The sequence below is a fragment of the Myxocyprinus asiaticus genome, chromosome 4 (genome assembly GCF_019703515.2).
Source record: "Myxocyprinus asiaticus isolate MX2 ecotype Aquarium Trade chromosome 4, UBuf_Myxa_2, whole genome shotgun sequence".
In the NCBI taxonomy this organism is placed as follows: Eukaryota; Metazoa; Chordata; class Actinopteri; order Cypriniformes; family Catostomidae; genus Myxocyprinus; species Myxocyprinus asiaticus.
The window spans coordinates 19,991,118-20,006,551 of NC_059347.1; the positions used below are offsets into that span (position 1 = coordinate 19,991,118).

The following is a 15,434-nucleotide window of genomic DNA, read 5'->3' on the forward strand; positions in this document are numbered from 1 at the left end:
CTTAATTTATATAGTTTTTTATGTAGGTGTAGAGGAAAAACTAGGCAAAGTAATTTATGAAATCCATGGTTATGACCATTTTTAATTTGTATTTAACAAATGTCTCAGTGTAATACTGTAAAAGTAACGAATGTACTAGTCAGTGTAACACATAAAAACAAAATGCTCCATGCAGAGGATTAGATTTACTACATCATAGCACTACACTCTACAGAGAGGACCCTCTGTCTGGAGTTCACACGTGCCCATAGTCCCAAGAGCACTTCCCGCAGTGGCCACTGGGGGCAGTGTTTCACATTTCAGTGAGCACAGACTGATTTTAGCTAAAGAAAAGTCAACCTACTGTTTCCGATTTCACTGTGAGATCAGTCTGGTACAGTTGCAGACATGCATCCCTTCCAGACATATATTCCTATTAAACCAATGAACTGTAAATAAATTAAAAAACCTAGTGACTATATTGTAAATTTTATGCTGAGAGTAAACAGTGGTCTTTTCCACTGTCATTTCGTTGAGTGAGAATGCTTTAGCCTGTTGGACAGAGCTGTTAGCACTTCATCAAACTTTGCATAACGTTCATCTTTATTCCTGTCCACTCCCCCACTTCCCCACAGGAGACGCATCTGAAACTCTGTGAGGAAGACCTCCCGGACATCTGGTTCTTCCAGAAACCCTGCAAATAAAAATCCAAACTTATCAGCATGTATCAGCAAAGTTATATAAGAAGTTCACTAGTTATACTTTTTACCAGAAATTTTTTTAAATTAATTTAATGTTTCATTTAATGCAAGCAAACAGTATGTTGCATACCAGCATATCTCCATTCAACTTTGTTCTTATTCTATACTCTTTTCTGACTATAAATTGCAAAGGGTTTAAGCAACACCTCATTATCTTGTGTATTCTAAAATTATAGACATATTCTCTAAAATATCTCTAAAAATCTGAAGCAAGAACATGTTTATTCTATAAACCCATTACCCTGCAGTTGGGCCTCTGCACTAGCACTGAAGATCCTCCCATTGCTTGCAATTGTACGTGCAGAATCCAGATGGCTCAAGACCATGGCCACTCCAGTGTCTGCACTTTCCCATGACTCTGACTCTTCAAGAGTCACAACACCCTTCTCAAGAAGGGACAGCAGGGGGAGCACATGGGGAAACGTTGTCTCTGTTGGTACATTTATCTCTGCGGGAGAGTTTAGAAAATGAAAATTCTCTCATCATTTAGTCAACCTCATGCCATCCCAGATATGTATGACTTTCTTTCATCTGCAGAACACAAATGAAAAATTCTAGAAGAATATCTCAGCTCTGTTGGTCCTCAAAATGCAAGTGAATGGTGACCAGAACTCAGAAGGTCCAAAAATGAGATAAAGGCAGCATAAAAGTAATCCATATGACTCTAGTGGTTAGATCTTTATTTTCTAAAGCGAAATGATAGGTGTGGTTGAGAATCAGATCAATATTTAAGTCCTTTTTTACTATCAATCTCCACATTTGACCAGCCCCAACCAGTAGGTGGTTGAATGTGAAAGTCAGTTCCACACCAGAATGTGGAAGTGAAAGTGTAGAGTTTTAGTAAAAAAGGGCTCACATATTGATCTGTTTCTCACCCACACCTATCATATCACTTCAGAAGCCATAGATTTAACCACTGGAGTCTTATGGATTACTTTTATACTGCCTTTTGGGCCTTCAAAGTTCTGGTCACCATTCACTTGCATTGTGAGGATCATCAGAGCAGAGATATTATTCTAAAAATCTGCATTTATGTTCTGCATAAGAAAAAAAGTCATACACATCTGGGATGGCATGAGGGTGAGTAAATGATGAGAGAATTATATGTCATTGGAGATTGACAACCTCAGTATATAAACTTGAATCACAGACAGAATATGAATTACATTGGACAAATATGGTTGGTGAATGAATACTACAAATACCTTCTCCATCATTCATCATCTTCATTGAGGGTTTAAGGGTTTTCTCATAAAGGACAGCACTTTCTGTGTATTTCTGACGTAAAACGGTCCATGTTTCCTCCAAACAAGCAATCTGGAAAGCAAAAGACTGATATTAGAGCATTAAAACACTTGTAGAGAAAGAAGACATTCCTTGTGTTTGTTTTTAATTTAGAGGTAAGTTGAATTGACACTATTTCATTTCACTGCTTGGTATATTTTTCTTCAAAAATGGCTAAGTATATTAATGATAGACATTCTTCTAATGGTTTAAGAACAATGCTTTATCATTCTTCCATACCTGAGGGAATTCCAGGCATTTCATAACCATGGCAAAGCCAAACATATTGCCCAAGTTGCTCTTGAGTTCAGAGGCTAGGGAGATGACTTTATGCAGAAGGGCAGCTCTCTCATCAGCACTGCCTGTGCAGCCCAGCAGCTGTACAACCAACATAATAGACATGGTGTGGAACCTGAGAGGACAAAGGAGAGTTAATTTTGTGCTCAAGTGGAGAGTGTCATAAGGACAACTGTCTCTCAAAGCAAGTTTTTACAGAACAAAGTGTGGGTAACAAACCTTTCAAACAGGTCTTGACGGAGCTGATGTCCATGTGGGAGGGTGAGTAGCTCCATTCCTGAACTCACCCCCATCCCTTTCATCATTTCCTCAGGCATATCCAAAATTCGAGCAACCTGAAGAGTGAAGATGAGTGTCAATGGTTAAATCTTGATATAAGTATACAGAGTCAGATGTTACAAGCAGCTGTATCAGCTCTATTTGGATGGTTGAAAAGAGAACTTAATATCTGTACAAATCTCTTTACCTGATTTGCAGAGCAAATGTAAAAAAAAAAGTAAATAAAAATAGAACATGGGAATAGTTCACGCAAAAATGAAAATCCTCCCAACATTTACTCACCCTTATGCCATCCTAGATGAACGCAAACAAACATTTTTAGGAGAATATCTCAGCTCTGTAGGTCCATACAATGCAAGTGAACATGGACAAAAATTGACACATTCTTTTGTGCATCAACTGCATCACTGTTGAATGTCTGGCATATTTCTATGACAGTGACATGCTCCTTTTATACACATGGAAAATGTGTTTCTCGTCAGAATTCGGATGTAAGCGCTGTTAAATTCCAGAGAATGCAAGTATTATTAATAATTTTAACCTACACACAAAACATAGCTAGTATTGACAGTGATTGTATTGGCAATTCATTTATTGAAACATGAAAAAATGAAAACAAAAATATTTCTAAATTCAAATTACACTTCAAACGAAACAAAAATATAATCAAAATAATGAAGTTATTATTAAAAAATAATAATGAAAAAATTATACCAAATCCAAACATTTTACCCTCACAAACTTCTTCTACCGGCCCCTTTTGCAGTGACTTAAAAGTCACTCTATGACAACAGGTGGAAAAAAACAATACAAATTAGATCCTAAAAACAATTTTGAATGTAAACATAATAATAATTGAAAAATAAACCATGACCTATAGATAGTTTTAACACAAATCTAATAAATTTTTTTCATTTCATAAAATGGCGATTGTCGGGGACATAATTTGATGTTCCACAATATTTTCAGAGTTTGGACATGAACTTTATCAGCACCTCTTGTGGAATTTCCAAACTGCAAATGTAGGAACTGAGTTTGGACTTTGCACTGAAAACAGACCTGCTTTTGAAACGTCTTAGCACAATTACATATTTCTCTGGAAAATAGCAAATTGCGCTTTGCGCCACTTCATTAACATACAGTACAGCCAGGGTTTAAATTTAACACCCGGCAACCCACCATATGCAGGTGAAAATCAACCGTGGTCGGTAACGCTCTCAACTCACTAGCCAATTTGGCGGGTTATAATTCGAAGTTCTATCTATCACAATGCAGGCCATCTATCTCAGTGATTCCCAACCGGCAGTATGCGTACCCCAGTGGGTGCTCATTACATCTTGATAACAGGTCAAAAGGGAAAGAGAATAGAGAGAGAAATGGCACAAATAAAGAACTTCTTAAAGATTTACTTTTTTATTTAATCGCTTCTGCTGCAGCCTCAGTGCACCATTTGACTGACAGGCGGCTTTGTGTGTGTGCATTAGATCACATGTGGTCCGAGAGTGCTCATGGTGCAGATACGCGGCTGAACGGTCAAATACATTCTAAATTCCACCAAAATGCCCGTCTTGAAAGGCCTGGATGAAGGGAAAACATACAGGAATGTCAACCAGGAAAAGCTGTTCATGCATAGTGGAGGAGAGAAAAAAGTTTCCACAAACACTGGTAAGACGAAACTTAATTTGTTTACTTGTTGCCATATCAACACTGTGCAGAGGAAAAAAATGTGGCAAAATAAAAAATAAAAAAAAAAACAACTTTGGAAGTTATCACGAAAATTTCATTTTACAGTAGCAAAAAGAAAAATTTCACCCGAAGGTTATCTCTAAGTGTTCTATTTTCATCTCTGTTTTTAGTGTTTATTCAAAATGAGGCAAACTTGGTACAAGTTTTGAAACAATTGTTAGAGGGGAATTATTGTCATATAGTCATGTTACTATGGGGCATGTTGTAGCATTTCACTTCACTTCTTTCCAGGTACATGATGAAAAAACTACACCCTGTATTCATGAAACAAAACCACATATTTGTACCAGACATGTAAAATTAACGTGAAAAAAAAAAGAAAAATACCTTGAACTTCAATTGTGTTTACACAAACTTGAGAAAACCAAAAGTTTGTACCCCGCTCTCCCCCATGAAATACAGATTTAATGTTAAATATACTTGAATCTTTAATTACATGGTTTATTTCTGACATTTTGTTTTGGCTACTAGAATTTCTGAATGGCTGGTAACTTAAAAATTTACTAGCCAAAATGACTGGTGAGTGACAAAGTTAATTTCAAACCCTGAATACACCTACAGTTTGCGCGCATCCACCCACAAATAGCGCTAACACTCCCACCCACGACTTCTTGCAATGGCACGAAAATTACACTTAGAATTAGCGCTCTCACAAAAATTGGATAAGACATAGCGCTTAGTGCTGCGCTTTGCACGCTCATAAAAATAGAGCCCTTAATGTTTTGATCACCATTCACAGAGTGGAGATATTATTCTAAAAATCTTAATTTGTGTTCTGCAGAAGAAAGAAAGTCATACACATTTGGGATGGCACGAGGGTGAGTAAATGATGAAAAGTTTTCATTTTTAGGGTGAACTATTCTTTTAAAATGATTAGTGGACCCAGAGTAAGTAAAAAAATAATAATAATAATAACACACCAAATACAGTATAACACAATCAGTTGCAGGACTTCAATGTATGAAAAATATGTTCCTCAATAAATAAATAAATAAATAAAATTGTAAAAATCAAACCTACCATGCAGTCAGTTTTGGTGATATGCATTGCCATGGTATTAATATCCACTTCAAACAGGATGTCCTTGACTCTTTTCAGTATTCTAGTCTCCAAAGGTTTATTTTCTGAGGGCAACAGTGGTGACTGGTACACACTAGGTCTGAAACAGGAAACTGTGTCTATGGTGAAAGGCACTAAATAATCATCATCATACTCCTCTCTTCTATCCAAAGTATGTATTTCAAGTATCTGATCAAAGAGATGATTTACAGCAACAGAGGCTGGTTGAGAAATTGCAGGGTCATTTTGGGCATAGTTTTGATTGGAATGTGTCATGGTGGACAGAAGATGCACTGTTGGTTCCAAATAGATCAGTGTGTTCTCAGTTGGAGATGAACAAAGCCTGATTTCACTGGATTTTGGCAGAACAGGTGATGAAGGGACTATAACAAACTTCCTGTTTTCTGAGGGACTCCGTCGCTGCCTGGTCACTGCGGACAAAGGCAGAGTGCACAATTACAAGACTAATCTATTAGACTATCTCAGAAAAAAATGTTCTGGTTTAGCATGTTTTGAGAGGAACATAAGGAAGCTTACATGTCGGGGAAGTGGACACTACAAGGTGCTGCACTAGGGTGCCATCAAAGCTCCTCACCACATCTCTGTGAAATAGAGTACAATACAATCACTCAATAAAACAGCACTTTCATCATTAACAGCAGAGGTTCTTAACTGGTTTTGCCATCACAGGTCCCAGATTTTACATTGACGACCCAGCACGGTTCCAAGTTTTTTTTATCGTACATAAATGAAGAAAAATGTCCTCTACTTTAAACTGTATTAATGTATTAATAAGATCATTAACTGCATAGGCCCAAAAAAATATGCAAAATTATTCAGGAGACATAGGCTGAATAGGAAAATGGTCAATTTTGGTCTCTAAATGTCTATTGAATATCGATGGGTTCATACATTCGGAAACCAATAATTCATATCACAAAACAAATTGTGGTCAGCACAAACCTTAAAAAATCCTTGCTGCCAGTGAACAGCTGTCTGAGTATTTATTTATTTATAAATATAAATAAAGGCTGTGTGCCCAATAGTCTAATTGAAGTCAACAACAAAAAATATGGGATGTGTTTTCTCCTCCATTTTAAGAGTACACATAGCCTTTTTATTTTGCTATAGCCTACTAATTATGCACAATTTTATGGTTAGTTGTATTCAGTGTTGAATGTAATCTAATTACTTTTTTAATTAAAAAGTAGTGTAACGCACTGCATTTAAAATTCTTGTTCTGTCCAATTACAGTTACTAGCCTTTAACTGAGTTAATTACTTTTACTGTAAGTATATTACTTCAATTACACATCTTTCTAAAAAATATTATTTAAGTATAATGATTCATTTAAAACATGAATTATGTTAATATGTATGTCTGTACTATCAACCTATGTGCGAAATGAACAAGGAGGAAATATTGACAATTTTGAATTTGTTGAGAATTGAAAAGTGTTTTAGAGAGTAACTTAAAGGAAAAGTCATTTGTAATATGATTACTTTTTCCAAGAGGAAATCAGTGTATTTACCTTAACATCAAAAACGTCCTGGTTATTTTCGTAACCTCCGTTCCCTGATGGAGGGAACGAGATGTTGTGTCGATGTAGTGACACTAGGGGTCTCTCTTGGGAGCCCCAAACACCTCTGCTTTTTGAAAAAAGGCCAATGGAAATTGGTGAGTGGAATTTGCATGCCACTCCCCTGGACATATGGGTATAAAAGGAGCTGGCATGCAACCACTCATTCAGGTTTTGTGCTGAGGAGCCGAGACAAGGTCCCGGCCATTTCAGCGGATAGTTCAGCGTTGTGGCAAGAGGGACACAACATCTCGTTCCCTCCATCAGGGAACAGAGGTTACGAAAATAACCAGGACGTTCCCTATTTGTCACTCACTCGACGTTGTGTCGATTTAGTGACACTAGGGGTCCCTATACAAAACGCCACAAACAGCTAAACTGTGTTACGTGGACTGGCAGTGCGAGACAGGCAGACCGCTGTATGCCTCGTGTCCAGTGCACCAGGCCATCACGTAACCTCCCCCAACCCTCTTATGAGTGTCAAACGGTCCTTCGGGAACAAGTCGACTGCCCAAAAAATAGGGACAGGCTTTTTTTTGAGTGGAAATACGTCACATGGTCTTACCGAATCTCGTCGGAAGTATGTCATGTGGAGAAGTCCCATGGTAGGTCCTACCCAAGGGGGAGAAGTTTCTACAAACATGGTGACCGGGGGCAGAGAGGCCTCTGCCCAAGGAAGACACAGTTTACTGACAGGGAAACGATTCAGCGGAAGATATCACATGGGGTCACCTCCGGGGAACCACCAAATGTGGAGCACCTACCTCTGTCGCGAGGAGCGTGAGGTCCGAGAACCACATCAGGGTGGGCCAGCAGGGTGCTACTAGGACGATCTGCTCCTCGTACTCCCTGACCTTGCACAGGGTCTGTGCATGTAGGCTCACTGTGGGAAATGCGTATTTGCGAAGTCCAGGGGGCCAGCTGTGTGCCAGCACGTCTATACCGAGGGGTGCCTCGGTCAGAGCATACCAAAGCGAGCAGTGGGAGGATTTCCAGGAAGCAAACAGGTCTACCTGTGCTCAACCGAATCGACTCCAAATCACCTGGACCACCTCGGGGTGGAGTCTCCACTCTCTCCTGAGCGTAACCTGTCATGACAGCGCATCCGCTGCGGTGTTGAGGTCGCCCGGGATGTGAGTGGCTCGTAGTGACTTGAGGCACTGGTGACTCCAGAGGAGGAGATGGCGGGCGAGTTGTGACATGCAACGGGAGCGTAGACCGCCCTGGCGGTTGATGTATGCTACCGTCGGAGTGTTGTCTGTTCGGATCAACACGTGCTTGCCCTGGATTAACAGCCGGACCTCCGCAGTGCAAGCAGTACTGCCAACAACTCGAGGCAGTTGATGTGCCAATGCAGCCGCGGGCCAGACCAGGAGCTGGCGGCTGTGTGCCCATTGCATATGGTGCCCCAGCCCATCTTGGAGGTGTCCATCGTAACCACGCACCTGGAGACCTGTTCTAGGGGAACCCCTGCCCATAGAAATGCAAGGTCAGTCCAAGGGCTGAAGAGGTGGCAACAGATTGGTGTGATGACCACGCAATGTCCCACGGCATCTCATCTCGGGACTCGAGTCCCAGGAACCAATCATCGAGCTGCGAGTGTTCAGGGGAGAGTGGAGGTTTCCACTCTAGCCCGACGATCTCGGCTGCCCGGGAAAGCATGTCCGTCATCTCCAAAGCCTCCGCGTCAGAATGGACGAGCCCGCTCTCCGATGCTGCGCTCGATAACTCATCGTCTTCCCGGGCCCCGAATAAGAGGTCGAACTCGCCCTGAGACGAGCCGGCGTTCTCATCCGAGAGCCCGACCAGGGCAAGCGAGCATGCTGAGGAATGGGAGGTCTGTGGGGGTTACCCGGCGGAGGTGGTCCCACTGGAGTCCCAAATCGCCCCCAGTGCTAACCGACACGGCTTCATACCTGTAGGTAGAAGGACAGAGGCGGGGAGCCGCTGGGGTGGCTTGCTTTCTTATGAAGGCAAGCTGCGACCACAACGTAGCCATGGTCATGTTCTCGCAATGAGAACAAGACCCATCCACGAACAAAGTCTCCACATGGGCAGCACCCAGACACATAAGACAGCGATCGTGGCCGTCAGAAGTGGAGAGATAACGACCGCAACCAGGAATAACACACAAACGGAAAGGTATCTTTAAAAAGACGCTCCTTGTGTGCCACTCTTTTAGAGTTGAAAATATACTCTTTTAGAATATACTCTCTTTTTGCTGTTCTGACGAAGCGTGCAGTCCACGGGTGCAGAGGGGGAGAAGCCGCTGAAATGCACTGTAAATCCAGCAGACGAGGTGAATGAACTCTGTGAATTCAGCTCAATGAATAGAACCAATCAGCTCCGAAGAGAAAATCTGAATGAGTGGTTGCATACCAGCTCCTTTTATACCCGTATGTCCGGGGGAGTGGCATGCAAATTCTTTTTTCAAAAAGCAGTTTGGGGCTCCCAAGAGTGACCCCTAGTGTCACTACATCAACACAACGTCGAGTGAGTGACAGATAGGGAACTATTTGGCATTTTCTGAACAATTTATGTCATAGAGCTCACCTTTGTGGGCATATCAGCTTAATTTCCAAAGCCTCTGTCACAGTTATACTTTCCCTCCTCTTGTGGCTTCCAATCTGCTGGGTTGGTGAGTTAACTGTACTGTTCTCAACACTTGGTAGCCCAAACATGACCTCAAGGTATCTTAGTGGAAGTGTCCTATTAACTGGTGAGTAAACATGGGCATCACTCTGCTTTGTCAGAGGGCGTTGATATCCAACATAGGAGTGAACCAATGCTGGCACTGAATCAAATGTTTCCCCCTCTAGAATGTACTGCACTTGAGTGTATGCATCATATGATTTGAGCAGAACCTTGCTGATTAGGAAATGAAGAGTTTTCTGGTTCCAGCAGCAGGTTAAGGCATAGTCTCCAATGCTAGTGAGGGAGTCACGGACTAAAAAATCCCCATTCTGTTGCACAAGAGACTCAGACACCTGTGTGAGATAATAACTGAGTAATAAATCTATTTTTTTGCAAATTACTTTAAAAAGTATATCATTTTAAAGTAAGGAAAGAGGTGAGCCTAGAACTCTCTAAATACACAATACTTCAAGCAGACAAATTGATTCTCACGGTCTATCTCACCTCCCAAGGTATACGACCATGGTACCAGCCGTGACTTGATAAGTAACTGCTGCTCAAATTCAGCTCTATCTCCAACTCCTTCTTCAGTTTCTCTGTTAGGGAATTCAGTAGGCATGTTTCTCTAGAAAACTAAAGGAAGTAAAGAAATAGTGATCATCTCCTTACCCCATGAGAAACTTCCAACGAAACCAATGACTCTTTGATGAAATTTCAGAGCTGTGACTCACATCTAAGATCAACAGTTCAGGTCAGTTGTTGAAGTGACATCATTGTGTTAAAGTTTTCAAAAGACCAATATATCACTGCAGCAAGATATCTTCTAACAACATTGTATTTGTGTGGAGTTTAAGTAGGAAGGGCTTTAAATTAAAAAATATTGTAATTCTGAAGTCAAGTACTCTAACACATAAATAAAAAAATAAATAAAATAAGAAAATAAGTACAGTCTTCAACATTTGAACCTGTTTTTTCTGTAAAAGAAAAAAAAACACCATTTTGCATAAATAACATTTAGATAAAATAAAATTGCACCCACACATAGAAACATACGCCAAGTCTTCTGGAGCAATACAATCGGTTTAAAGGGGTCATGAAATGATGAATCAAATTTTCTTTTATATTTTAACATATAAGAGGTTCTTGTACTACAAAAACATTCTGTAAGTTTCAGAACTCAAAATGTTCTCCTCACTGCAAAAAGAGCATTTTTTGAAACCAAGCTGCCAAAATGACTCGTTCTCTACTTCCTCCACATTGTGATGTCACATTGTGGTAGACATTAGCATTTGACTGCCTCCCCAACAACACATCAAAGCCTAATTTAACTTTAATCACTTCTGTAGCCCCGCCCAGTAGTAGTGAGCAGTGAGATGGCAAGGAGAGTGCAGGTCAGTCAAGAGCAGAGAGCCAATCATAACAGTGGGCGTTTACTGTCAAGTTTTGAAGGAGAAGCAGCATTTCTGACAGAGAGTTTATAAGTGAACCTCAAGGAACATATTAAAATAATAAAAAAAGTCATGTCATGATCCCTTTAAATAATGTAATATTTCTTTTTGGGAGAACTATTCCTTTAACAACGTTATGCACCCACAGCACCAACCAATGCATTGACCACACTTACATGCACTTAAGAAAACGGTTTATTCCTGTGCTTTACAAGAAAGTGACGTTCTGAAACGCCATGTAAACAAGAATGCTGATTTCCATACACTGATTAAGGGATTAAGAGAAAGTGGTTTAACACACCTAGGATTCTCTCTGAAAACGCAGCTTATGTGGCCATGTAAACGCATAAGAGGCATTCTGATGGGTGCGTGGAACAGACCGGGATAACAAATGTCATTGGATAGAGCCCAAATACATGTCAACACAGCAGAAAGAATTCAACATTTCTGGGAGTACAGAGGGCAAATCACATCCATTATAAACTATACCCATTTATACACACGAATGTAAAATATCGACTGTCCCTAATGTCCCTGTATATGCAGTTGTACATTGAGGGAATCCTAGAGTTCTCTTATGACTCAGTACACTTAACATTACGTGCTAACGCATATGGGGAGTTGTCCTTCCACACGACCTAGTTGAAACCTCTCTACAATAACGCCAATATTCTAATATTGGCTATGGTGTTTGAGCCGGCGGGGCAAAGCTGTCCGCTATAAAAGCAGGTGCACAAACACCATTCCTCAGAACCTTCTTCCTTCAAGACAGCAATTCATCTCTCGTCTAGAAGCCCTCTAATGCTTCAACGTCGACTACATGAGTCAGCAGGCGGAATCTTCACAGCAAAGAGAAGACTCTCCGCTCCCCTGCAGTGCTCCGACAAACATCACTCCGCCTCGCCGCTTGATGCTTCGCTGGTGAATGGGCCGCTTCAGCATCCTGATTATCCACAGCGCTTCGGCAGGTGTTGTGTATCCTTACAAAGCAATTGTATATTGTGTGAAATATAAATATATATCACTGCGAGGGCATGAGTCTTAAGACGCTGTGCTCGTGAATCGCCCTCGTTCTGAGGGACGATTCAGCCTCCCGCGCCCTCCCACCCGCAAGTTCGAGCAGGATGAATTTGAGGTGGTCTTTGTGCCGGCACATGCCCCACAGTCTCCATGCAACACGTCTATGCTGATACATTATGTGCGTGACGAGCTACGGCCCTCCACAGGAGCGCACGTGGAGAGTCATGTCTCTCACTGCACCAGGTGAGTGGTCAGTGGATGATGCTACCACCCCTCCCCCAGCGAGGGTGAGGAGCATGTACGTGCGTCAATGACAAGGAGATGCTTCACGTCCTTTCAAGGGCAGTCAAAGAGCTCGATATAGAGTGGTCTCCTCCAGAGGAACCTACACAATCTTGCCTTGATGAATGATTCCTGCAGTCCGGACGCCGTCAAGCGGCCGTGTCTCGTAGATCTGCCCCATTCTTCCCTGAAGTTCATAATGAACTGTCAAAATCCTGGCGCGCGCCCTATTCAGCTTACCTGCACAGTGATTACATCTTCTCCAATGTGGATCATGGGGAAGAAAATGGTTATGCCCAACTACTGAACTACTGAAAACAGGTGCAAAATGGCCATGACATGTCAACCACCTAGAGCTACTGGCTGTCTTTCTAGCTTTGAGAGCTTTTCATTCTGATATTATGAATCACCACATTATGATTCGTTCGGACAACACAACAGTAGTGGTGTATATATGTCGCCATGACACGCTGGCCCACGTATGGCTGGCGAAACGCAAGTATGTTCTTCCCCCGGTGTGCCTCCTTCATTCTGTCATCAGCAAAGTCCGAGTGGACATGGAAACAGTTCTGTTAATTGCGCCGAAATGATGTTATATAGCTTGCCATGGGAAATACCGCAGAGGAGAGATCTCCTCTCTCAAGCGTAAGGTACAATCTGGCATCCCCAGCCCAAGCTGTGGAACCTGCATGTGTGACCCCTGATCGGAGCACGCTAAATGCGCCAGAACTGATGCATTCAGTCATGAACACCATTTTACAGGCCAGAGCATGTACAAGAGACACCTCTACATGCTAAAATGGAATATGTTCACTGATTGGTGTCTTTCACAAGACCCAGTAAACTGCCCCATACATGAAATTCTCATATTTCTTCAAGAGCAATTAGACGCAGGACTCACTCCGTCAATGCTCAAAGTTTATGTGATTATATCTGCGTTTCACGCACCTGAAGCCGGCGCCACTATAGGCAAATCATTCAATCATAAAGTTCCTTAGAGGAGCAAGATGATTAAAACCATCTCGGCCGGCTACTGTCCCGACTTGGGACATAACTTTGGTCCTAAAAGCGCTCACAGGGCCCCCTTCGAGCCTTTGGACTCTGTTGATTTGCGCATGCTCTCCATTAAGACCGCACTACTGCTGGCTCTGGCCTCAGTAAAACAGGTCGGTGACTTACATGCAATATCAATTGACAATTCATGTCTGGAGTTTGGCCCCGGTCTTTCAAATGCCACTCTCAAACTCAAAAAAGGCTATGTGCCTAAGGTTCTAACCACGCCCTTCAGATGCACAGGTGGTTCACCTTCAAGCTTTCTTCCCTCCATTTAATTCGGATGAGGAACAATCCTTGCATTTGTTATGCCCTGTGCGGGTGCTACACGCATACATTGAGCACAACCGCCAGTTCACACTCTCTGATCAGCTCTTTGTGTGCTATGGAGGATGCATGAAAGGAAATTCCATCTCCAAGCAAAGACTTTCTCACTGGATTGTTGATGCGATTGCCCTGGTTTACAAGTCGCAGGGTAAGATCTGCCCAATTGGTGTTAAAGCACACTCAACTAAAGGCACGGCCTCCTCATGGGCATGGATGAATGTTGTGTCTTTACAAGATATATTTTTTGCAGTAGGATGGTGTTCTCAAAACACATTCGCAAGGTTTTACATCCTATATGTAACATCTCTCTCTTCACAATCCCTCTCTCTTTAGAGCACTTGCTATTTCGTTTGCCAAACATATACTTATGCCCCTCCCCTTAAGTACGGCTCCCCATCATTTTACACAACCGCCATCATCAGGCCATTGTAATTTACCTGAAAGTCACAAGCACTTTCATTATAAATAAACTCCTTTTCCGACTGGGTTCGTGAAGGGGTTAATTCATACTCTATGACTATAGTTCATATATTCATTCTGAGTGCTCCCCTCCTGGCCCAACATGAGGGTCACTCACTTGTGGCATACTCATGTCGGTCGCCTTCCCGCAGGACTGCGCCGTCATGTTTCCTCTCTGGAAGGTTATGTCATGTAGTGTGGTGTGATGGGATTCTGTTCCCCATATGTGTTAGCACGCAATATCAAGTGTACTGAATCGTAAGGGAACATCTCAGTTATGTTCCCTGAAACGAAGGGAACAAGACATTGCGAATGTTGGATGCACTACAAGACTAAAAGTTCTTCTGAGGTGCAAGCGATGTGCTCCTTGTCCCTCAGTCAGAAAATTCTGAGGAATGGTATTTGTGCACCTGCTTTTATAGCGGACAGCTTCGTGCCTAAAAGGGTGGGGCTCAAACACCATAGCCAATATTAGAATATTGGCATTATTGTAGAGAGGTTTCAACTAGGTCATGTGGAAGGACAACTCCCCGTATGCGTTAGCACGCAATGTCTCATTCCCTTCGTCTCAGGGAACCGAGGTTGCATACATAACCGAGACATTTTATGTAAGGTGGGAATCCCCACTACTGCATCGCAATTCAGCTGCAGGTCGTGATAGTAAGTTAAGGAAACAAACACAGCAACAGCTCTGGAATATCTGGAAATAAAGTGAATCAACAGAGAGTAAAATTGTGAAGTCTTCCTTGGATGCCATGTGCGTTATTTACAAATAGCGAGAAAATTACATTGCTTTGAAGAAAGCTGCTTACTGATGGAACCGCATGTAAATGGGAGTAAAGAGTATGCTGCTTAAACAGTGCATGTAAACGGGAATGCTGTTTTCTTGCAATAACCCACTTTATCGCAATAAGACACTTTCTGGTGTCAATGTAAATGTAGTAATGCCAAGATTTAGGTGAGAGAAGCAGTATCATTGTGCCCATGGCAGACAAAGGCACAAAGGAAAATCAAATATTCAAGTAATGTTCTTACTAGTCGAATATTTAAAGCTGAATGACTACTTGATATCAATTACTCGTGCACAACTTGTCAGGGTTTTGCAGAGAATCAACAGAGGCTCAGGACCCAAACGCAGAGTGAAAAAAAAGGGGATTTATTAATATAAAAATAAACAAAAACCAACATAAACTACCCCATAGGGGAAAAACACAAAGTCCAACGAAG

General features: G+C 41.8%; 1 protein-coding gene across 5 annotated transcripts in view; it reads right to left on the reverse strand.

Annotated features, from left to right (window-relative positions):
• Positions 1 to 53: 53 nt before the first annotated feature.
• The window catches only part of LOC127433721 (SH2 domain-containing protein 3C-like), a 22,205-nt gene continuing 6,824 nt past the window's right edge, over positions 54 to 15,434 (reverse strand). For all 5 annotated transcript variants that reach the window (XM_051685900.1, XM_051685873.1, XM_051685892.1 and 2 more), the window contains exons 3-11: positions 10,123 to 10,251; positions 9,538 to 9,971; positions 5,943 to 6,007; positions 5,367 to 5,836; positions 2,541 to 2,656; positions 2,265 to 2,436; positions 1,946 to 2,057; positions 982 to 1,188; positions 54 to 673 (exon numbers count right to left, since the gene is read on the reverse strand). In XM_051685900.1, coding sequence (XP_051541860.1) covers positions 504 to 673; positions 982 to 1,188; positions 1,946 to 2,057; positions 2,265 to 2,436; positions 2,541 to 2,656; positions 5,367 to 5,836; positions 5,943 to 6,007; positions 9,538 to 9,971; positions 10,123 to 10,251 — 1,875 coding nt within the window. In that variant the 3' untranslated portion in view covers positions 54 to 503. The remainder of the gene's footprint in view (positions 674 to 981; positions 1,189 to 1,945; positions 2,058 to 2,264; positions 2,437 to 2,540; positions 2,657 to 5,366; positions 5,837 to 5,942; positions 6,008 to 9,537; positions 9,972 to 10,122; positions 10,252 to 15,434) is intronic.